The sequence below is a fragment of the Lepisosteus oculatus genome, chromosome 16, assembly GCF_040954835.1.
Source record: "Lepisosteus oculatus isolate fLepOcu1 chromosome 16, fLepOcu1.hap2, whole genome shotgun sequence".
NCBI lineage: Eukaryota > Metazoa > Chordata > Actinopteri > Semionotiformes > Lepisosteidae > Lepisosteus > Lepisosteus oculatus.
Genome location: NC_090711.1, coordinates 8,799,369 through 8,824,682, shown reverse-complemented (window position 1 = coordinate 8,824,682; position 25,314 = coordinate 8,799,369). Strand labels below are relative to the sequence as shown.

Genomic DNA, 25,314 nt, shown 5'->3' with positions numbered 1-25,314 from the left:
CAGGCTTCACAGTCCTGATTCACAGGCATGTGTAAGTGGCCTGCAGTGGTTGGCTGGTTTTTAATTATCTTGATTTAAGACAGCTGTCTCGGCTTTATCTGACAAAGAAAAAGGATAGCGAACAGTCCGAAGAGTCTATCTTGATAATTTAATGCAAAATAATAATGGTTTAATGTTGTCTTTTATTTTGAAGTAATTTACTACATCTGACTGGGACAATCCGAAAATGAAAACCAGGCCAGTTTGTCTATCTCTAGTTTGCAGATCAAGCTGATGTTGTGTGTGGGTTTTTTTTTTTATTCTTATGAAAGACGGGTCAGTAGATGTTTATCCTGTGTACCTGAGATACTACGAGTAAACACAGACAGTGAGTCACACAACAACAATGAGTAATTGCTGTAACCGTTTCTATTGAGAAGCTGCAGGGCACAATACAACCTGCGTTTGGAGGGGTGCCACAGAGCTTGTAAAGAGTTTGCAGAATTTTAGGTTTTGCTGTAACCGTTGAGCAGTGTGTGCCAGTAATTATTACACGATCTAATTGGAAAATGTGTTTAATGTAGAAGGACTGCACATTGAGCATGAGGTTGCACACAGGCCTGCATCTTTGCAATGCATTAGTCATGTTGTTTGAGATCACTGTGGGCACAACTGCAGCTTTGGAGGAAAGGTCTAGGACTGAAAGGCCCAAGGCCAGGAATAAACACGTTGCTGTGAAGTGCAGGTGTTGGTATCCATGGCTGTCCATTGAAAACATATTCATCAGCAGCTACGCTACATTGAAGTCCAATAAAGAACGTTTTGTCCATGTGAAAAACACAAGGAGATTGAAAGATTTCTGTTGTTATCTATTTGCTTTGTTTTAAACAATCCACTTTTGAATATGCCGACAAAAGTAAAAGGTAAGGCCGGGTTATGTCAACGACAGGAGGGACGTGGTGATCCGTAAAGTAATCAAATTCTGCCAGGGGTACCCCAGTCTCAGACACAGCAGAGCGGAAATCCAGATGCAGCTGCTTTCAGATGGCAAGGAGCTGAGGTCCGAAGTGGGTTTTAAAACACAAGGAGTGGTTTTGGAGCTGTGCCTCCACTGGCCTCCGCTGGCCTCAGGAGGGCTCTGCCCAGAGATGGGGCAGGCACTCAGCCTGTGCAGCTGCAGCTTACTGCAGCTTGCCTTTTGGAAAGAGCTGCCTTGCATTCCAGTGCTCTGCGGGCCGCCCCTGGGACACTGCCAGAGGTTAATACAGATGTTTCTCAGCTCCTCCAGGCCAAAACAGCTGTGCTCTGAAAGTTAACCCCTTCACGACCATAGACCCGGTTCCCATACCAGGCTGATTGCTATTACATTACAATTTAGTGGACAAGTGATTGTGGAGGGCTGCATTAAGATGAGAGTGGATATCTAAAGTCTGTCAGTGTGGGGTCTTTCTCTATTGCACATCGAAATGTACAGATGTTAGCGATTTATTAGTAGAGTAAGTAGGGGATTTAAAAAAGGGGCTCAGAACAAATCTCTTTGCTAAAATATGTGTAATGCAGTTATTATTAATGTTATTTATTTGCTCAGCAGTGGCCCTGATATGTTATTAAATACTTGTTTGTGTGTGGTGTTTAAAAATACTGCGCCAGCGCCACTCAACGGAAGGGCACATTTCAGAATAACAGTTTAAAAAGGAAATCTTTGTCCCGATAAGCAGATTGGGTAGGAAATCTGGAACGTTTGGAAAATTCCCTTCACCATTTTTTATGGTCTGTGACAAAATGAATGTGCTTTTCCTTCCATAACATAATTTTAGAAAAGTAGCTAAAGATCCCTCCCACTCATAAGCTGTGTCGATTAACATTCTCGACCAGATTTACAAAGCGGCAGCGTACAGTTCACGTTTTGTGGTGCAAATGATGTGAATAGAACCAATTCATAGGCTAGTGAAAAGGTGTGTCAGAATATCCATAGTATAATAACCATCATAATTTCCAAATATTTTGTGCAAGTGTCCTTCAGCTTGAGTGTATTCCATAGCCACGTTTCAACCCAACTAAGTGCTGCATTTGTTGTTACACTGACTAAGAGACAGTTATAAACGTTTGTCTTTAATATGAATCTTTAACCAGATAATTGGATAATAAGGGTGCACAGAACCCTGACATGGGTCCTATCCACACAATCCACATATTTAGGTGTCTCTATCATTTTCTCCTCTAATTTGGTGGATTTCTTTTATATCTCCCCGTTTCACTGGTCTTTTTTGCTGTTACAGAATCTTGCATTTACAGGCTTATGCTTAGAAACAGGTTTACTTTAGTTAATTGTACTGGGTGTTAAAGGTGGCTTGGTATGATACTCTGTTATAAAGACAAGTCAGAGTTTGCTTACAGGGTGTAGGTTTTCCTTAAGGACCAAGGCTGAGGTGGGGAATGTGTGGCTCATAATGATAACAAGGCAAGCTTGCGAGTACAGTAGTGTAATTGTCTACAATTATGTTTATTGTAAATTGTTTTATTCTCAGTTTAGGAATAACCGGACGTAATATATCCATGGGACAAAAGCACATTGTGCTACACTGTGGTAGATGTACATCTGATCTGTAGAAGAAGCATTAACTAAAGAGCTATTTCACAGATCAACTGGTAAAAAAAAATAGTGTAGGTCTGGTCTTTATTGCGGGTAAACACCAAGGAATAAGCAGTGTCCTGGAGGTAGGTCCACAATTTAGTTTTGAAGTGTTTTATGACTGTAACTGTACTCTAAGTCAGACAACAGAAGATGTGTCTTAGGCTTTTCTGCAACAGAAGAGTGAATTCAGTCTTGGCACAGTTTTATTGAGAGGAAATGTGCAGAGTTCTCTGGTTAACCCAAAGTGCCAGTTTTCATTTCAGAGAGAATGGTGCAGGTCTCCTGTCATGAATGATAGCCTGATCTGGAGCACATAGCTATGTCGAGCTGCAATATCAGTGATGGAGGGGAAGAGCAGTTGTTCAGACTAACACAATGCCACAGAGCCTGCAAAGAGTTTTTAATTTCTATAATAAATAAATATTTTTGGTATTGCATAAGGACATAAGGATGTGACTTAACAAGATATGCTTTTTAACGTGTTTGTGGTGTGACTGTTCCTGTTGTGGAAATTTAGAAAGGACTACAGCTTCAGATAGTATTAGAAACTTACATGGTTTGTAAGGATACAAATTACTGATTTGTGTAATATTATTGTCTCTTTTAGTCCAGTCAAAATGACACTGTGTGAAAGTGAAACTAAATGCTGTAAACTCCAGCTTGTGTCCATGTCTGTGGATATCTGTTACTGACAACAAGCACTTCTCCATATTATTTGTTTGCTAAACTGACACCCTTACCAAGGGCAATGTATGATACATACAACACTCTTATTGTAATTATAAGGAAAAACCACAGTAAGTAAAAAATATATAAATAAAATGACAATAAGGTGAACAACAACAACAACAACATACATTAACAGTCTGAGAATCAAAAACATGAATGCAGTACAATGACATTGGAGGATATAGTTAAGAGCTGAGAAATCATAGGAGCCCCCTTACCAAGTGATTTGGGAGCAGGTGCCAAAAGAAGGTCAGGGACTGAGCAGTTTGGATTTTGTTAGGTCACGCAAAGGCGGAGAATGAACACTGGAAGTAGAAACAAAATTGCAACGGGTACAGAAAGTCTGGTGGAAGAGAAGGAGCAGAAAGGGGTGCCAGGAGAGACATGGAGTCTTAAGACAGGCAGGAGCAGAGTAATTGAAACACCGTGAGGCTAAAATGAATTAGATGTGTGCGGCAACACAGAACAAGTGGAGGGACTGGATTAACAGAGTGTCATTAGAAAAACAAAGAAAATAAGAGACAAGAGGACTCATGAACTTCTGGATTAATTTGAGGCATTGGCAGGGAGTACGACCAAGAATGAGATGCAGTTCTCTAGGGGGAGAGTACCAGGGTTTGTACAGAAACTGTGTGGAGCAATAGGTAAGGAAGGGCTAGATTCTGCAAATGTTGTCTGGGAAGAAACAGTAGGAACATGCGAGGGAAAAAATGTGTTGGGAGAAGGAGAGGGAGGGATCAAGAGTGACAGTTAGGCTCTTGGCAAAGGAAAAGATAAAAAGAGACTGAGAGGTGGGGAGGGACACAAGACAGACCCTTGGGGATTGCCCACAGATGGAGGATAAGGATTAGAGAGTGAGCCTTCCTGGGAGACCTGATCCCACTCACAGAGGTCGTAAGAGAATCATGTGTGAGCACTGCCAGAAATTCCCAGGTCAGGAAGTGCTGACAAGAGAGAGAGAGAGCTAGGAGATCAAGAAGGAATTAAGACAGTGAGGAAGAAGACAACATGGGATGAGGGAAGGGAACCAGTGACAGGTCAAACAGCAACTGCGGGAAGAGGGAAACGAAGAACGAGATCAAGTGTTTTAAAGAGAAAGGGAACAAAAGAGACAGGGCGACAGTTCATGGGTTCAAGGTTAGGGGTGTTTATATGGGTATAATGTAGTTGAAAAACAGATGAAGAAGACCATAATAAGTTGGGTAGGCCAAGATACTTGAACAGTTTAAAACCCAAACAGCTAAAAGGTGGAGATCAGAAATCCAGTGCCATTACTCTGTCCACAGAGATTTCAGGGGAGTGGGAATGTAGGAGAGTGGCAGAGTTGCCAGGGTAGATTGAGGCTTCGGAAGGGAAATCAAGGGCAAGATGTGAGGTAAAAGCAAAGATGCAGTCAGGTTTGGCACGTTAAAAAAAGCAATGACATGTGGCCTTGACAAGGAAGGAGAGGAAAGTGGCACTTTGATGTCACGTCTGTTTCATTTCTAACGGAGCAAATGGCAACAAAGGGCCGTACCATCCCTGTAGTAAGGGTAATCATACACAGTGTTTTCCTCTGGAAAAAGTGAGTCAGCACATGAAGACCCTGAGCTACAGTCTTTGGAGTTAAAAGGGAGGGAAAAATTATACGTTTGAGTCAGAAACACTGACTGAGCATTAAGGTTTACCCATTGATGAAAATGCAATGTAACTGCTGAGACATTGGAGTAAGAAGGAAAACAAGAAACAGTATAAAGACTATCATACCTCAAGCACGAAAAGTCTGTAATTGAGTTCTGAATGCTCCTGTAACCTGCAAAACCTGTCTCTTGCTGTTGGGACATATCTTGCTGCAGATTGCATGTTGCAGGTTCATAACAAAATAAGCGATGTGTAAAGATGTCAGTATGTATTTTGATCTTAGTCTAATTACCAGTTTTCTTGTTCTTCAATTAGCCCAACATACAGAGTTTGTTTACTGCACAAGGACTATGAAGATGCAAGTTATTTTTTTTTAAAAAGTGAATGGAGAATAAAAATGATTTAGTTAAACCTCAGAGAAAATAGATTTATAAGGCCTCTGGGCTATGAATTAATTAATATTAATTTATTCTTAACTTTAGCAGAGGTAGTTTTGCTGATAATCCACTTAAGATAAAAACAGCAAATGACACTTACAATGTGTCTGATTTATTACAAAGGAAGTTTTACATTTTCATTAAAAGGAGAGATATAGGGATACCCTTTTTAAAGTACTAGTATACTTCTACATGCGATGAGCAAAACGCAGACCTCAATCACCAAAAGGGCAGACTGAAGGAGATTCTAACTGTTATTGCATTTTTCTTTAAGGGTCTGCACCCAATTAAATCAAATAAGCAACACGTTTCTAAATGAAATACAAATTGTGTGCTGTTCATGTTGCCCTTGGTTGGGGGTGTGGGTGGGGGGTATTCTGAAAATATTTACTTAGAAACTGTGAATTCCCGTGAAGTCTATAATAAGAGGTGAGAGGACTGCCAGCTTGGCTGGGTCATGGCAGCTGCTAAATTATAAAATGTAGGGAAAATGAAACTAGGAATAATTCAACCCAGCAGCACCCAATGAGGCGAGACCCACAAACACCAAACTCTGACCTCCATGGGTCACTTTCTTCCATTTGAGTATCTTTCAGACTAGTCTCCACACAGACCGAACCCCCAGATGCAGAATGCAAAATGTTCCCCAATAACGTTGACCAACCTGCAGCTCAGAACGAGACAAGTGTGGCAGAGTGAATGATCTCGCAACGTCATTGATGTCATTTGCACAGAAAGCAGAAAAACTGTCTATTAAGTGTGAAGAAGTCCGTCCCAATTAATAAGATCATAAAATGTCATTATAAAATTTTCTATGTTATAATACAACATGCTAGTGACCATATTATTACAGGAGTGTGTTTTATTTGGTATTTTGTACAGACTGGTAGGCAATTTACCAAGCAGCCTTGTAAATGTATTTCTATTTTATTTCCAAATCGATTTAATTGTGGGTTTATTTGTAAATACATCCTATACATCAGAAAAGCAAATTCTCAGATTTTTTTTAAAGTATCTGACAGTAAATGTTACATACAAATAATGATATATGATGGATTTATATATAAGCCCTTTTTATTTTATAAGCATCTTGTTGTGGCCATTTACAATTGTGTGATTGTGGTGTGCATCCTGTGAAAAATGTATGTCTTTTGTTGCCTTCTGCTTCTTGATCACAAATTAAAATTGTGTAAGAAGAGCCAGTCTTGATCCTGGAATTCACAGTTACTGATAGACTCTTCAGAAATCCAATGACTCCGAGGCTCCCAATGTGAAGGGCAAAATCTTTGCAGCCAGACAAACAACTGGCAAAAATGTGAGATAAAACATTTTGGTTTTGAAAAATGTTAAAAGGTGAAAGAGGTGGAGTCAGAGAAGGAGTGGATTGTAAAGACCAGAGACAGATCACAGCAGTGAATAGTCTTAAATATAAAAACACTAAATCCTTTTAAAGGTTTACTGGTTCATAAAGAATGCTGGTCTCTTTCCAGCAAGCAATTACAGCCAAGTAAGTGATTGTCTTGTATGCCGTCAAAGCCAGCCTGAGTCAAACTCCAGAGCCAACATGCACAGTGCTGTGAGGCATATGCCCTTGTATCAGTGCATTGTAAGGACATGAGGTAACACTGGCAGTCTGGGAGAAGGATGCTTTTCACTAGGTACTCAGGCTTTTATGGAAAGTCACTCATTTCTCTGGAATCTGTTCCTTTAAATTAAGTGCATTTTCACTAACATTGTGAATGCAGTAGAACTCCCAGAAATTTTTAGAATTCCATGCATGTTGAAAACATGAATTCCTTTGAACTCCTGAGCAATTTGCTTAATAGACCGTGCCCTGCTGTTTTGCGTTTGCTGCATTGGGACTTACAGTTTCTGTCGTGGAGGTACCTTCCCTGTCAGGCTTCAGGGTCCAGGCTGTTTTTTTTCCCCTGCTCCTATTCTGAGGAGAGTTTGTTGTGAACTGGGCAGATAAGGCGCTCTCTGCGGGACCTGCGGAAATGAGTGGACGAGCCCAGAGTGCAGGGCCCTCTGAAGGACACTTGCGCTAATGTGTTCTGTCACCCGGCCTCTCACTTGCAACAGAAGCTGAAGCGTCTGGAAAGTGGCTGAAGTGCAGGACAGCACCCGGAGAACACCAGGAAGAATGTTTACCTGCCCCTGTTATACAAGGGTCATCGTACTTTAAGGGGGCCTTCATCAATTATTTTATTGGGTAATTAGTTTTGTTGCAGGTTGCATATGTGCTGTGTAAGCCTACAGCCTCAAAATGTTTTAAATGAAGTGGTGGAGAAAATTTTTAAAAAAGTTGTTTTAAAAAAGTTGTTTGTATGAGACTATAACACTAATATTGCATTTATATTGCTGAATATCTGACATTTATTTATGTATACTCCATGTTTTACATATTACATCCACCAAACAGGACATCCAGCAGTATTTAGGCCAGGTAGCCTCAGTACACAGCAGGTCAGCTTGAGGAGAGAGAAATTGCTTCTCCATTTGAATTAAATGTTCACTTTAGATAGGCCAGATTGTGCAAGCCCAGAGTGGAGTTTAGCCTGGAGACTGGGTGAAAAATCCCTTTAATAATGAGGTAATTTGGACCTCACTTAATGTCTTGAATTTCCAGTTCCAGTGGCAGGAAGCATCTTGGTTTTAGGTGGAGTTCTCCCGCCACAGATGAGACCTAGCCTTTCTTATCTTTTGAGATCTGACAGAGATGTATTTCATTAGCTAAGCAAATCTAAAATATGTCCACTCACACTGGAAAACCTGTTCAAGGATCTCACCGATGTGAGATGTATAGTGTGTTTCCCTGCTGCCTGTGTCGATCACTTTGCATTTGTCATCACTGAAGTGAAGTTGGCATATGTCTGCTTTATCCATAATCTGGTCTTTAATCTTTTTTTTTAGTTCCCTTCCAACTGTGTTCCCCCTGTTTTTCCATCATTTGCAAATTTCACTGGATTTTTAAATATATTCAAATCAAAATAATTTATGTAGATCATAAAGCACAATGAGCATAAAACACTGGCACACAACAGTTTATATCTGCTCCTTTAGAGGTTATGACCTTAAAATGACTTTTTCTTATTCTTTTTCAAACAGTTCTTAATCCATATGCATGCATTACCTTTATACTGTAGCTTTTCATTTGAGGGTTAGCCTTTTATAATAGACCATTTCACAACCTTTCTGTGAGTCAAAATGTTACTACTGTCACATGCTTTCAAGAAATCAAGTGCCCTTATTCTTTGTAGAATTCAAGTACATTAGTTGGAAAAGTTCTTTCTTTGCTAAACCTGTGGTGGCTCTCTCTTCAGAACACCATAATTTTGCACATACCATTCTAAATCAGTTTTCCTGTCAGTCTTGTCCCTCCTTTTTGTGAATCGGTGTTACATTTGCTCCACTCTGTGGGTACAGCTCACATTTTTACATAAAGATGAAACAATCCACTTAAAGGTCTTTGAATAGTTTTCCCTCATGTCCTTATATACAAATTGTCTAGTAATTGTTCCTAAAATATTTGAAAACGATTAATCCTCTCAAGGATAATAATTAGTTTAACTGCCCTGAGCTGCAGTTGGCTCCAGTTTGTAAAGACAGTAGCTCCACTGTGTACGTGTGTTTTTCATCTGCCTCTCTTATCCATCTTAATTAAATGCTGTGATTGAAAAAGCTGCAGACAAAAAGCAGTAACTGCCACTAGTTCCTTAACACTTTTACCCCATTGCTCTAGAGGTTATCCTTAAGCTGGAAGCTCAGGCGTGCTTCTTCTGCATTGTGTAGCACAGGGAGTGGCACTACAGAAAGCCAGTGAGTGCATGCTTACAGCAGGGTTAGCGAGGAGCACCGGAAGTCCCGTGAAGTTAGAGGGGCAGTGAAGGAGCAAGCAGATGTCAGGCATCGGGTTACTTCAGGCAGCCATTTAAACCCTGCACTCTCCTCTAAATGTTTATTTAACGCAGGTAGAGCAACCACTACGATGGGCGCTTGCTTCCTCTCAGAGGAAGCAATAAACGCGCTCACTTGTGTTTAACTGCATTCCTGCTGGGCTTCTAATTACTGCCATACCCCTGAAATGGGCTTCAGAAAAGAGAGAGAGCTGGAAGGAGGAGAGATGGAAAACTAGACGCTGCTCGTTGGGGTAAACAGGCCAGAGCATGGAGCTAATGGCAGAAAGCCACAGAAAAAAGAACCGGACAAGAATTCTGGAGATTTGGAATTGCTATTTTTTTTTAAAAAGGCATGCATGATATTGATAATCCTACTAAAAACCAAAGAATTCTGCTTATCTTTTGCTGTTCCTGGTCCATTACTATTGAGCGTCCTCATCTTAATTTTTACTAGACCTGTTGGCTAACGTAGAGAAGAGGATGAAGCTCGTGACAGCCAGGAGACAATGTCTCTGTCCTCCCTAAGCCCCTGAATGTAAAACCCCCAAAGTTGTACAAGAATACTTCTCCACACAAAAACATAACATTTGCCGAAAACACAACTGAGTCACACCTTTTCTTCTTCTCATGCAAATGAAACAGACGCTCACTGTTTGATTTTTAAAGTGGGAGCATTATGCTGAATAACACACACCCTAGGTTTGTTTCCCTGTTCATTTTGGAAAGGAAAAGCCACAACCTTTTCATGTGACTTTATAAATGGTGTATAAAAACAGGAGCTCATTCGAATATGAAAAAGTACCGGGAGCAGTTTTATTAAGGGTGGTTTTGATCAACAGATGGGAGACTAACAGCAATGAGGATGGGGGCAAGGGGGGCAAGTGGAGGGAAGGTATAAGAGAAACCCGAGACGAATGTAAGAAGGAAGAAAGGAAAGAGTTAAGCTGTATTTCACAGCTGCAGCCAGCTGTTCTCAGAAGTGCGAATAAAGGACTTTTGATGTACAGGGGGCAGATTCAAAGATTAAGGGGCCAGTTGCCTTTTGTGACTGGGATAACAGGTCCTTGTGTCCCAGAGGCTGCTGCACCTGCAGTCTGTGCAGGACCGAGAGAAGCCAATTGTGAGGGAGAGCAGGCAAAGGCAGGGGGATTGAGTCAATGCTGCCCTGGCCCAATGATGTACTGTGATTTATTACTGATAGTTAACTGAAACTAGAAACAGAGGGTCCTCCACAATGTCTAGGGCAAAAGAGATTAAAAGGGAATATCGACGGCAGGAATTGGCAAAGTTGTCTTTCTATCACTCCTTAAAGAGAGACAGCAATAGAGAGTGCCTTGTGGATTTCTTGGCTGGGTGTAGTTAATTGGTTTTCACGTGCACACACACACAACAGAACTAATCATCCACAGAAGAATAGACCATCACCACTCAAACCTGAACTGAGCTCAGACTGCAAATGAATTTTGGCGTGGAATAGTTTTTAATCTTTGTCTATTCATGTTTCGTGCCACCTTCTGAAGATAGGCTTTATGTTCAGTGTTCACCGGAGAACTGTCCATCCACCCTTACAGAGAGAGAGCGCACAAACATAAATATGAGGAATGCACATGATTTCACTTAGATTGGATCACAGTAAAATGTGTGTGTTTAGACTTTTTTTTAACACATTCCAGGGCTTTATCAATGGTGAGAACAGGATAGAGATTGTGACAGCTTGGTAAACGTCATCTGTAACACATCATCAACATGGAAGCAACTGCTAAATGTTCTTTACAGATATGTTCTAGAATTCAGATGTGTTTATTTTGATGTCAGGAAACATGTTGCAGGATATAATAATTATGCCTGAAGTAGTTTCCATGAAAGCTCACTTGTGTAAGGACTTTTTTCCTTTCTGGAAAATTGTGACGGGTTTGTTTTTTGAGAGGGATTTTGATTGCATTAAAAATGTCATAATGCCCATTTTTAAAAGGCCTTGGGTAAGTAGTGAGGCTGGATAAGTGCTGAGAAAGGACTGCTTTTCTGTCACAGCGAATTTACAGGCTGGGGCTTTAGTGTAGTACAGTACATACCAATGCATCAGAGTACCTTTTGGGTTTCAGGAGTGCATGGTGAAATTCTATGCACAAAAACGGGAAATATTGCTCTCTCCTGTGCTGAAATTGTTTTGGTCATCGATTAAGTATGTGCATTGCTTTCTTTTCCTGACATTGCAGTGGTTTTTACTATTTTAAGTTTCCCAGTAGTACTGAGGGCAATTCCTAAGTGAAAACAGTATGTAAACAATGTGAGTGCTTTGGTAAGACTGGACAATAGGCATGAAACCCCTCTGCTAATGGGGAACAGGAACTCAAGATTTTTCATTTTATCCATTCCTATTGAAAGGTAATTAGATCCATGCCTTTCTGCGCTCTTTGCAGACAGTGTGGCCATTGTACTGTGCTGCCCATCTGTGAGAAAGGAGGATAGAGAGAGAGAGAGGGGGAGATGGATGAAGGGCAGTCCTCATGTGATTAGTTACTGTATGAAGATGCCCTTTCTAAGGGACGTCTGTCTGAGTTGCTGTGGGACTTTCTCCCTTTTTTGTTACAGTAAGTGAAAGTTACTCATCCACATCCTGTAAGTTAGCATTCAAGTAAACAGAAGTTTCTGGTGTCTACTAAATCAAATGCAAAAGAAAAGAGCCCAGTGTTTGTCCCCATACGTTAGAGTCTTGGCAAGGGTAATGGCATTGCAGTTGTGCCAAAAGGTTCAACAGGCCAGGGTTCAACAGCAATATGATTAAGAACAGTTGAAAGAGTGAAAAAAGAGGTACTGTATAATAATTGAAATGGCCTTTTCTACACCAGGAGTCTTCAATTAAAATCCCTAACTTCTAAGTATCATTGCTTCGGAAGGATTGAATTTTTCAGAACTCTTATTAAGAAGTCATCTGATTGCTGTACAAGCCAGTTGCTCAAACCCCTTCAGTGGCAAAGGCCAAACTGGATTTGATAAATGCAAGAGGTCAAAAAAACAGAGACTGAAGGGTAAAGTCTTTCCATACATTAGCTATGGGTCACTGAGTAAGATTAACAAGGGCAGGAGAAAGGGAGAGGAAGAGAGTTGATAATGACAAGGGAAAACAAGTTAAGCAATGATGAGAGACAAGGTACTGACCTCAGAGATCCCAGAATGGCTGGAGAGATGTGCAGTGGGCTCAGCTAAATAGGTCTCTTATTGTATCCAGATGACAACCACACAGCAATTCCATTCAGGCTAAGAAGGAGTCTCAAACATATCATTTCTTCCATTATTCAAAACTATATTGAACATAAGTAAATATAGCAATGCACATAGTAAGTAGTATCAACTAACTTATCCAAAATTATATTGAAGTTAAATCAATCTAGAAGACGTGCATGGTGGCACTGTAGTTAGCATTGCTGCCTTGCAACACTGGGGCCCTGGATTCAATTCCTGGCATGCGATCTGTATGGAGTTTGTATGTTCTCCCCGTATCCATGTGGGTTGCTCCGGTTTCCTGCCACAGTCCAAAGACATACTGGTGAGTTAACTGGCTTCTGGGAAAGTTGGCCCTGATGTGAGTGTGTGTGTCTGTGTCTGGCTTGAGATGGGCCCTGCCTTGTATCCATTGCTTGGTATTGGGGTGTCTAGATCCCCAGCCACCCTGAATTGTATGAATTGTATGAAAACGGATGGATGAAATTAGAAGTATCATTGCAAATCTAAGCACTTGTGACTGTTTCAAATTGCTAGAAAGCAGAACGTTCTGAGAGGCTTTTAATTTAGCTTCAACTGACTCAACTCATTGCAGACAACATGGACGGCTGTTTTGTTCATATTAACTATTTCTTATGTTTTGAAATGGCCATAGGTAATTCATATTAATGAACCCCATGATTCATTGCAACAGCTGCTTACACTTAGTTGTGTTTCTTGAGAACCAGATTGATCAATCCACATGTTGATTAGAACAAGTATTGTTACAGTTGCTCTGGTACAAAAGAGAACGCTGGATACTTGTGCAGAAATTAGACACTTTATGGGCAACAACAAAATATTTTTCACACTGCATGGAGCTGAGAATTTCCACATCCCTTGTCCAGACACTGCTCTAAGGGCTCATGTACTTTGCCTGAGGCTGTGCAGCGTATACTCTTAAAGCATGCGCCTTCGCACTGACCTTACTTACAAACATATAATGTCCAGCAATTAAAAAAAAATACTGCAGCTACCTATAGTAAGATTATTTTTTGGCATGCTAAGGGGTTTAAGAGACTCTTTACAAATGCAGGTTTTTCGATTGCCAGAAGAGTCGCACATCGAACGTAGCGGCAGGGCGTCAACAAATATCTTACAACTCAGGTGTGTCAAAAAGCTGTGGCAAAAACCTGGTGCCACGACTAAACTGCAGTCTTGTCTGTGGTCCCCAGTTGAGCACGACAAGGAGTTCCTGTCAGTGCGACGCCACCACAGAGAGTTCCGGTTCGATCTGTCTCGCATCCCTGAGGGAGAGGCCGTCACAGCGGCTGAGTTCCGCATCTACAAGGACGTCATCCACGAGCACTTCGACAACGAGACCTTCCGCATCAGCATCTACCAGGTGCTGGAGGAGCATTCGGACAGGTTAGTTGTGATCTCGGTTGATCTCCTAAATATGTTTGTCGTGTTCTTGATGGTGTTGAGCCAAGTATTCTGATCGGATTGCACCCCCAAATCAACATAGAAACCACAACGCACATTTTACGTACAGCAAGCTGATGACACAAAGGCAACATCTTTGGACTCAGTCTGGAATAAAAATCTTGATTTTTTTTTATAGCTGACCGGACTTCCACAGTGAGTGCAATGGAAAAAGAGAGGTAGAAGCTAATTTAAAAATCTCACCACAAATTAATCAATTTCACTGACACTACGGCCAGCTGAAAACATCAACACACCTAATTATAACAAATTTTCAGGACTACGTATATGCAAGAAGCATTTGGCAAGCTTCATTTTGGCAGATTTATTAAGTTTCAGTCGACAAGAGAAATAAAGCAAATACATTTTAAAGGAAATTTGCTAAAAACAAACTTTGTTTATATGAATTGGTTATAACAAGAATGAAAAAGACACTTATAAGTTTTAAGGCATTCCAAACAAGACCAGATGTCAAACCTAGAATGAAAAGTTACCTGGTGCCTAGATGTAATTTCCTTAAGCATCATGCTCTTATGGTACTGGCATACTTAAAATTAGAAACTACCAAAATAGCAAATTATTTTTTATTTGGACGATGTCCAGACTTGTGATCCTTGCATGTCTCGTACCAGGGTGCAGACCTCTTTTCCTCTAGGACTGTATTCTATCTTTGCTGTGCTATTTGAATTTACTATGACAATTTCTCCTTCCACTTATTGGATATAAGACTCATTCAGCGGTAGCTGTGGTGCTATCAAGACTGCATTTCAGGTGTGTGGAACTACAGAGACCTACTAATAGGTTTTCAGGTTTCTCAATTTTATTTTGTTTTTATTTTGTGTGCTTAAAGGTCGACATATTCTGTATGAATTCCCCCATCCCTTGTCATGTAGTGTTATAAACGTCTTACGTTAAAGTATGTTTCGTCTTGTATCTCCCTAATCTCAAATGGCACAACACAGGGGTGATGAGGATGATGTACACTTTGTTTAGAAATCTGCACTTGTCAGGCCCCTTTGTTGTTTTACACACTGTCAGTCCGGTGATGCATTGCTTTCACCATTGCACACCAAACCCAGGTTAAGTCAAGACAGCACTTGGACAGGTGTGGGGTGCTTTATGGGAGGTTAAGGTCTCAGTCAGCTAATGGCTTTGCCTGGTTTATAGAGGTAATCCTGAATGGAAACAACTATTTGAACTGTTTGGGAGCCCCAGAGATTTTTTTTTTAAAAAAGGGTGGGTTTGGGCTAGGAGGTTCTGCTTTAAGGTCAAAAGTGCTCAGAGTTCCCTAGTTAAGAAGCATCTTGTTTGCCCAGACTGCAGTGGGTGTCATGTTACACAACCTTTTCTTAAGTTTCATTGCCTTTTTTTTACAGTGAAACAGAGCTGACAGGAACGGGTAATGTTAATCCACAGGGGCAATTATTTTACCTTCCATCTGCACTGACAAAAGCTGTGGTTTCCTCCTCAAAGATTCCATTGTTTGTCAAAGCTGCAGTGCCCAAGCAGAGGGACTGGTGTGAGCCAGACATACCGCCCTGCGAGAGACCTGTAACTCATCCTCACAGGCCCTTGGAAAAGCTGGTTACACTCCCTACAGAGAAAACACGCTCAACTATTTCCTTTTCTGCATGAAAAAGAAAATCAAAACAACAAAAAACATCTGTGGGAAAACAACGTCGTCTCCAAAACAGACCTTTCACTCTTTCAATAGAAAAATCAATAAAAGTATAGTCTTCATAAAGGGAGTCATAAGAGCGTGTTACAGGCGTGTCAGTCAGATTATCCAACACGAGGCTTTTGTTGAGCACAGTCTATGGCTCTGTGCGCTTTGGCAAGATGCTGAGCAGTGTCAAAGACGAGGTGAAATTCCTTGTTTGCCACAGCAGTTCCATCTCCCTGGCTGTGTTTTCACTGAGGCACTCCCCCAGAATTCCTCCCATTGATTTATTGTGACGCTGCTTGTTCGCTGTGAAACCAACAGCTATTTAGAAACACATTATTCTCAATTAGGGTAATGAAGTGCTCCCCTGGGTGGGCCTGAAACGCTGGTTCTCCGTCTGGTGTTATCGTTCCATCTTTCTCACTATCTGCTTCCCCGTCTCCTGTCCTTCTTTCCCTCATTTTGTTCCCATCAGAACTTCCTACAGTTCCTTTCAACTCTCTGCCAATGTCCTGTCTTCACTTCCTGTTTCTTAAGCAGAATTGTCTGCACCGTTTTTGTTTTTGTTTTTTATGGTGACTTCTTCAGCATCACACTTTCTCTGAGATTTTTATTATCTCCTTTTCTGCTGTTCTTGCCTTTTGGTATGATGGTTTCCAGTGATTTATTTAATATTTCTGTTTGACTGGTCTATAAGGGTTCCCACGTACCAGTGTTAATATTTTTGAAATGCCTTATCTACAGTTCATATTTCTCTTGTGGTTTTTGCTTCAGCGTTACAGTCTCTAATGCTACCTCTTTCTCTGATATCCTCTTTCTCTTTTTTTGGTAGAATAGCATCAGATATAGAAGATTAAACTGCTTATACGCCTCCCTCAAACATGCACAGTCTTGAAACTTGGCTGATTACATTTTATTGGTAATAGGAGAGTGTGACAGGCATCACAGTGGCACAGTGGCTAGAATTTCTGCCTTTCAGTTATCATCGATTATCCCATCATAAAAGACATAGTATTTTATGCATTCACATATGACCATAAATCACCAACTAATTACAATTTTAATTACTGTACAATTCAGCTTCTTTGGACTATTGTTCAAACCTTTTGTAATGTTGTAATGCTGCTAGACAGAAATGTTTGTTTTTACTCTAATTTTTGCAAGTATTCATTCATACCTATGTAGACCAACATAAAAAAAATCCTTTAGGCTTACTCCCTTCTGCCGTCTTCCTTAAATTGAGCTGTGTGTTTCATAGTGAGGAAATCCTTTAGAAATATGGCAGGATTTCTAATGTACTGTATATGTTTTTGCCACAGGGAATCTGACCTCTTCCTCTTGGACTCCCGGGTGATCTGGGCGGCAGAAGAAGGCTGGCTGGTATTTGATATAACTGCCACCAGTAACCACTGGGTACTGAACCCTGGGCGTAACCTGGGTCTGCAGCTGGCACTGGAGACTTTGGATGGTAAGTTACCTGTCCTGTGCTCATGAGCAGAGGAGCTGGCTTCAGTGGAGAGTTTCCACCATCCAGTTGCTTCAACAGGCCAGTTAAGGCAACATTTTACTTACCCATTTTATATGCTTAGCTGTCTGCATGGGAACTTGTTCTTGTATGTCAGCATGCCAATGTTACGATTCCTTATTGCTTCCATAATGTAATACACATTTTATTGCATTATTTAATGCAAATATAAATTTAACGATGACTCAAAAAACTACTTATTGGGAAATGGCAGGTATTACTTTTGAATATTCTTGCATTTCAGAAAGATATATGTGCTAAACGATTGACATTTTGATGAACATCACTACTTAATACTATATTCATCAAATAAAATGATATAGGTATTAAAACTTTTAGAATTCAATATGATTTTTTTTAAATCAAAGACTAGTTTAGTGGAAAATACCTATATAACCATTGGTGCAAAGTACTATTTCAGAAAAACATACATACATAGAAATTGTACTTTAGAGAAAAAAGGAAGCTATTGATATGTAGAAGAAAAGGGCGATTGAGTGTGAGCAGGCAAGAAGATGTTAATTTCATTTGTATTGCGTATGTTTCAATCTCTTATGAGATTTATTTTGATAATATTTTAAGCATGGTATATCGAATGACAAATCAAAAGTTTTAGTTTACTGCGTATAGTTGTCTAAACTCACCTTTGTTATTAAACTAGATAAAGTCCTTTATTTCCTTCTGCATTGATGTACAGTATAAATGCATATGGAGTCTAGATGGTTAGAAAAAAGCACATAATTTTCAATGTCTGGCATAGGAGAATAGCAGACAATCCTGCTTTTCGTTTGCGATTTGTCTAGTAAAAGGTGAACACACCACACACATGCAATTCACACTCCACAGACTCACCCCACTCAAAGTGTCTGACCGGGGGGGATGGGGCTGTGCTACACTCATTCAGGTTTAACAGCATTCCTGCCTCTCACTCACTCTGTGGAGCCCTGACCCAGTCCTTTGATTCAAAGCAAGACAGAAAAGACAGTTCTGTGCCGCCCCTTCCCTTGTAGATGTGGAAGGTGAACCAAGATTAATAGAAATCCACTTTATTTAAAAGGGTACTGGAGGTTAGGCCTTATGATTTTATCATATTAGCTGTGAGCTTGGAAAACGAATCCTCATGTGCATTCCTCTTATTCCATAAACCTGCACATTGTTGTTTTTTTGTTCGCCTCACAAACACGTGCTCGTTTGCGCTTGGAAGAAAAGACGAGGTCCAGCCTTTCAGTGTCTCTTTGTCTCCCAGGCCAGAGTCTGAATCCCAGGGTTGCAGGGCTGATTGGCCGCAGTGGCCCTCAGAGCAAACAGCCTTTCATGGTGGCCTTCTTCAAAGCCACCGAGGTGCACATCCGCAGCATTCGCTCAGTCAACAGCAAGCAGCGCAGCTCCAACCGCTCCAAAAACCCCAAAGGACAGGAAGCTCTGCGTGTCTCTAACATGGCAGGTAGTGTGGTCATCTATAACAGCACCCTCCGGTTTTCAATCATACAGTACCTGTGCTCCTACTTGACAAAACCTACCTGTGTTTTTGTTGATTTGTGTCAAATCAACGTCTGTTGACCTACTGTACAGAATTTGCTGAACTAAAGGACTAAACCTGGGGTTCTGTCTACTTGTCCTGCTTTTTAGAAGCCTCAGATCATATCCTTAGAAAATTCCTAGTTCTTGACAAGCATATCATAGAATCCACTACTCAAATGAAATAACCAGTAATTAATAAATAATAATAATAGTTAAGGCTGAAGCTAAACGCCAACATTAAATTACAATGTGCCTGCTTTAAAATAAAGTGTGGCACTGTGTTTTGTTCTGTGTCTTGTGGTCATAAATGAACAAAAATACAATTTAGATTAAAGCGAGAAGTGAAAAGGGCCTACACTTTAGAAAGTATCTGTTATGCTAATAAGAGTGGTGTTAAGGGTGAGAGCTGAAGGCCTCATTTCCTGTGAAGTCCTAAATAGTTGTCGGCACCAGGATTTTGTGAGGCAAAGACACTGAGAGAACATCAAATTAGCATATCAAAGAAGATCAGATCGAACTTTTACAAGTGCTTAAACTCAGCACACTGGTCACCTATAAATAAAAATTGTTAAACATCACTGCATTTTAGCACTTAATTACACCTCATTTCTTCATAACTCCACAGGTATCAGTTCAAGATAGTGATATTTGTGCCGAATAAGATTAACTACTTTCCCTTATTTTCAATTCATAAACATCAGTTTAAAATCGGAAAAGGGTTTTCATAATATCCTCTGCAGTATTCAAGACTTCAAGGTATATATATATGATATGGATAAAGCTATTTGTATAAAGTAATAGCAACTTTTATGGTTTCGAACCACATTCCTTTTAGTCCACTGTTTCAGTGTTTCATAGAGTAGTGTATAGCTAACATACAATCAGTAACTGTGCACTTCTGTGGACTCACAGCTGTTCTCAATGCAATATACCTGCTTATACAGGTTTGTTGGGCAGGGAGTTAAAAGGTGCTTGCTACTAATTATTCAAAATGCATACCAGGTCAGGGACCACATCACACCATTGGTCACACGAGCTTGCTTTCCCCAGTTCTACAGGGGAAGAATACAAGCTGGAGGTTAAACCTGTGTCTCACTGGTATTCTGAACGAGATATGGAAATCAGTGGGAATGTCCCACTAGTCGGATTTGATGTGTGCGTTAAAATGTGAAACTCTCATTGACAGATGTGGAGCATATTGGGAGACCTTCTCTCTGATTCAAAGGGCTTTAGCCTCTGTGGGAATCCCTGTCTCTCTGCTTAACTCCTCCCGTTTGTTCTCTTCCGACCTCAGAGAACAGCAGCGCGGACCAGAAGCAGGCCTGCAAGAAACACGAACTTTACGTCAGCTTTCGAGATCTGGGATGGCAGGTACCACTCTCACACCTCCACATTCTTCCCGCACCCTCCCTTCTCCCCTCGCCGGGCTTTCATCTTTCTTTCCCTTCTTGCAGCAGTGTTAGCGTTAGTCGGTGTTAGCTATAAAAACACTGACGGAACGGGTTTTCTGAAGCAGCCCTTAATGAACACTCTCTGTATATCTACATAATGGGCAATATTTAGTGAACAGCCATAGGGGATTCCCCCTCAAAAGAGAAGAGAAAATCATCTACTATTTTTTACTATTCCCGTTATGCTGTGAAAAAATAGTTTTTGCCTGTTTGGAGGCCAATAACTCCTATTTTGCCACTATTGTACTGCTGGTTCATTTGTGTTGGCATGGCCTGATGAATTTTTATCTTGCTTAAACTTCACTGTTCAGTGGTGATGCTATGAAGACACAAAATGCAGCATCTGTTACGACTTGTAATCCACTCCTAAAAGGTATTAAAATTATGACAGAATCCTGCTTATTGTGTAGTATGTCAGTCAGTGACGTCCGGCCACAGTACACATCTTCCTCTAGCTAGCACTTCCAAACTCCAAGAATGTTACATCACGTTGTACTCAAAAGGTACATGAACTGAAACGTTTCTGAATGAGAACTATTTCTTAATAGCTAAACCTGAAGGGAAACCGACGATTGAAACTGGACTGCCTGCTATGAATGTAAACTGCGCTTTCACTCCATTGTGCTGTTTTAATTGAATTCCTCTTCAGAATCCAGCACACGGTATAATTTCATATAAGCAAATAAAGGTTACCATTTGCATACTATCAAGATTATATATGTTTGCATTTATATCAGATAGGCTTTATGTTTTAGTTTGGAATAAAATACATTTGTATTAGAGTTGTCCATTGGTATCTATTTCTATGTAGTGAACAATGTCCACCAAAAGCATAGGGACAGCAAAGCCAAAGTCTGCCTTACAGTCAAGCACTTTGCATTTATGACCCCAAGCTAAATATGAATGATAAGTACAATTTGTTTTATTTTCAGTAACTCCATGCGTGCTAGGATCATAATAGAACAAAAACATATATTTTGTATGACCCAGTACTACATCACTTCATTTAGGAAATGGCTTGACAAGTCCCAGATTAATTAGCTACTAGAAACCAAAAAGGTAGATGGGATTTTAATTTATAACCTTTATTATGTTATGAATTCCTGAGTAATTCTTCAGAGGATTTTGGAGATATAAGATAGTAGGGGATGTTAGTAGGGTCACCTAATGAACAGAAGAAAAACAATTATCTTAGATATGTGGGGAATGGTTATATAGTATATTGCCCTTTCTCTTCAGGACTGGATTATTGCTCCAGAGGGATATGCTGCATATTACTGCGAAGGAGAGTGTGCTTTTCCTCTCAACTCCTACATGAATGCTACCAACCACGCCATAGTACAAACACTGGTGAGTAACAATCATCTCTTCTGTGACACACAGCACTAAACAAAAGATTTCAGGTTGAACTAACACTTCTCTCCCTTTCAGTGTTGAATACAGAAGTCTTCAGAAGGCAAAAAAACATTCCCCTTCACCATCAAGATGAATTATACTCTGGTTTTCAGGGGGCCAGAGATAATCCTGTTAAACTAATGGTGCTTCATTTAATTCTTTGTCTTCCACAGGTTCACTTCATTAATCCTAAACTTGTGCCTAAACCCTGCTGTGCCCCAACTCAGCTCCACGCTATCTCCGTGCTCTACTTTGATGACAGCTCCAATGTCATTCTGAAGAAATACCGCAATATGGTGGTGCGGGCCTGTGGGTGCCACTAGTGACCTCTCAAGCTTTGGCCAAGAAGGACAAGAGGGAGGACAGAGGTGCAGGGGAACCAACAGACTCTGTAACATCAAATGGCTTCTCTCAAAGGGACTACAACTGTGGTTTGCAATCCCAGCATTTCCCTCATGGAAATGTGTAGCAGGCAAACTAAACTAAAGCAAGTAGCCTTCATATACAGTCACCCGGGCCGGAGCGAAAGACTACGGACGTTCTTGTCCCTTAGCTTTCCGAATCTCCTCCAGACATCTTGCGTTTTAGGCAACAGCAAGAGTCATGATGGGGTGGGAAGGGGGGGAGAATGCACTCCTAGGTGCTGAGAATGAACCACCACATTCTTTATCTTTCTACACGGATGAGTTCATTTCCATTGTGGTTAGTGGTTAATTGAGAGGGCAGTTGTCCCTTTACAATAGCTGCATCCCACTCTTTAAACCAGTCTATTATATTCCTCCCACTACACCTATAAAACGTCCAAAAAAACTCCACACTTATGAAACACACTGAGGAAACATTAACAATTATACACTACATTAATTTATATAGTATATTTATACCTATATTACTTTTCAATATTTGGAAACACCATACAAAGGCTGATAAAAAGAACAATGTTATTAATTCTTCTGTACTGGAATCATTTAATTTCCTAATATCTTTGTGTCCCTGTACAGGAAATTGACTCCTCCTTAGTAATATTGACTCCAAAGAGTGATGGCAGACCAATGTATCCTCTTTCTCAGATAGTTGTATAACTGGATAAGGTTTGTGTTTTGCCTGATATGACAAATGGGAGGGCCTGCATATTAAAAATGTAGGTTCCACTGAATGCACAATCACTTTCTTTGAATTATTGTAGATATTTAAAAGTTAAACCTTTTTACACAAGTTAAGCAGCAGTTCAGATATGTATACTAACATTTACTGTATGAGGCAACACATCTCCTCTGCTGTTATACAGCTCTCCTAGTTTTAGGAGTATCTGTTTCCCAGCTATCCCACTTACAAAACTTAAACAGACATTTTCATCATCAATATATGTTACACTTTTTAAAAGAGGAAATGCATAGGTGTTCAGGGGTGCCAAGAGTAGCAGTCCATGAATCACCAATAGCTTCCCCAAGTCCTCTATAGATGTTTTCAAGACTTTAAAATAGAACAAAGTAAAAGTATTTAGCATAGTCAACATATTTAATGTGTTAAAGAATATTAATCACTTTAATCAGGCATCAGACAAATTGCACCGTTGTTCATCTTTCCTAGCAAACAGAGCTTGCATTAGGATGTCATGAATGTCTGCAGTATATTGTAGCAGAGAAAACAGTTGTCTGTTTAGGGATACAGATTGATACTGATATTAGTGAACACAGGGATTATAGTGAACAATGAACAATATCATTTTCTTCACTAACTTCACTGTGTCTCTACACAGTGTCACCAGACTTTTAAATGGTATTTATCGCATAAATATTTCATATCCTTAAATTTCCCTGAAAAAACAAAAACTGAAAATCATAATTAATTTTTTATTTCGGGAGTGCAATTACAGAAAACCTAATGGTAGTATATGTATGTTTAAATAAAAAGACAAGGTTCTTGTAAATCAAAATTTATATTAACAGAACTATAGTAAGAAAAAAGTATTCACACCATTTTCCTCAGATTTTGTGTTCCCTCATTGTCATCTATTATTGCTTGCAAACCGATTTGCTCTTTTTTAATCAACGTCCACCTTTTGTAGGTCGATGTTTTGTTTCCTTTTCTCCAAATATGTTGTAGTCCTTCACTGGAACAAAAAATATTTCTTGGTTTTATCAAACAAATAAGTCAAAAGATTTGAGATATTCTTTTAACAAGTCAACTTTCTTTATTTTTCAGTCTTTTTTTGCCTTTGTGTTTTTTTTATCAGGTAATTTTGCATTGTTTAGTCACATGCACTGATTTTAAAGTCTTCCAGTCTTTTTCCTTCAGATGCTTAGTCCCAGAAAATCCCCAGACAAAAATAGTAAAAGTCCTCAAAAGATGTGTTTAGACAGGATCATTGGCAAAGATACGCACCTACATGACATGCCTGTGTAACTTTAGTACATTTTAATGAAGACAAGTTGGTGAAGATGTACCATATCGGGAAGTGTACTTGAAGGCAGTGGTCATGTGTGTCATGGTGCTGTACATAGGCTCCACTGACTAAGAAAGACATGGCAGACATCACGTGTGGGGAAGACTTACTGTAGAAGAGACAGCATAAGGAATGCTTTTATTGGGGACTGATTAAAATCATATTGTTATTACGTGTTTAACGGTATTGCTGACCTTTGAGTTCATCTTCTACCTCTTGATTGATAACAGCACCTTTCACTGGGTGTCCCTGTTTCAGACAAAACATGCGTGCTGTAGGCTTTCATAAGAAGGAGCTCATTTTGTCACACCTGCTTTTCATCAGTGAAGACGAGCAAACAAGTTAGGAGAGCCTTAAAGCTAGAATGATATTGTGAGAACCGTGTGTGTAGCATTAGTCCCCATTAGTCCTACTGTATCTTTCAGGACAATTTGCAAACTTTGGCATGTATTAAGCATAGTTTAATTTGTACCTCGTAGACATATACATAAGTGCATTCACGTCTGTTCTTTAAATTATTGAATATAAAACAATGCCTTGATATTCCAAAGAATTTTTCTTAGTGTGATCTTATTAATTTTTCCATAACATTTTTATTAGCAAACACACTGAGTTTTAAACCAATTTGAAAGCCAAATGCTTCCATTATCCGAATATGTTTAACCAGCAATTTTTGTGTCATCTTGACTTAGCATTTAGTTATAAATGAAAGAAAATATTTTAAATTCTTAAGCCACCAAATGTGTTTACGTAAGCAGTTTATCAAACTCTTTATATGAAAGGGAAGGTGTTTTATTACAGTATTTTGAAGTGCAGAAAAAATCTAAACATTGAAAATGTTTTCTGAGAATGGTGTGAATGGTTTTTAGCAGTATAGTTTTGTTAAGGGGATTTATGATTCACAAATTCTTTGTTTGTTTAGGTAAAAGGTTTGTATAGGTATAGATATCAGTCATATCTGTATGCAGTAGGTCTGTATTTTATTAACAACCATAAATTATGCCATTTACTTTCTTTATACTCAGTTATTCCTCAAATATGGGTGGTTTCACCCCATACTTTGATTCAGGAGTGTCTTCCTTTTTATGCAGGTGTTACTAGCAGACTAATTTAATCTGAACTGATTTTGCGCTATTTCCTTTAGCCACTGGAGTCGTAACACAGATTCTTTGCTATCACTACTGACTGTGATCACAAGTCAGGCAAGACCTAGAACCCAGTAGAGCTGGCCAGCTGGGGTCATCTTTTTCTGGATCTGTCTTCATTTAAAAATACTAGCTGAAAATGTGGTCCTTGTTGTGCTTTTGCATACAGTATTTCAAGCATTG

General features: G+C 39.8%; 1 protein-coding gene across 1 annotated transcript in view; it reads left to right on the top strand.

Moving 5' to 3' along the window:
• Nucleotides 1–23,623, top strand: part of bmp7b (bone morphogenetic protein 7b) — a 29,623-nt gene extending 6,000 nt beyond the window's left edge. Inside the window, exons 2-7 of the mRNA XM_006639506.3 lie at nucleotides 13,736–13,928; nucleotides 16,968–17,116; nucleotides 18,420–18,617; nucleotides 19,989–20,065; nucleotides 21,385–21,495; nucleotides 21,714–23,623. Of these exons, the coding sequence (XP_006639569.1) occupies nucleotides 13,736–13,928; nucleotides 16,968–17,116; nucleotides 18,420–18,617; nucleotides 19,989–20,065; nucleotides 21,385–21,495; nucleotides 21,714–21,863 (878 nt within the window). The 3' untranslated portion in view covers nucleotides 21,864–23,623. The remainder of the gene's footprint in view (nucleotides 1–13,735; nucleotides 13,929–16,967; nucleotides 17,117–18,419; nucleotides 18,618–19,988; nucleotides 20,066–21,384; nucleotides 21,496–21,713) is intronic.
• The last annotated feature ends 1,691 nt before the right edge of the window (nucleotides 23,624–25,314 follow it).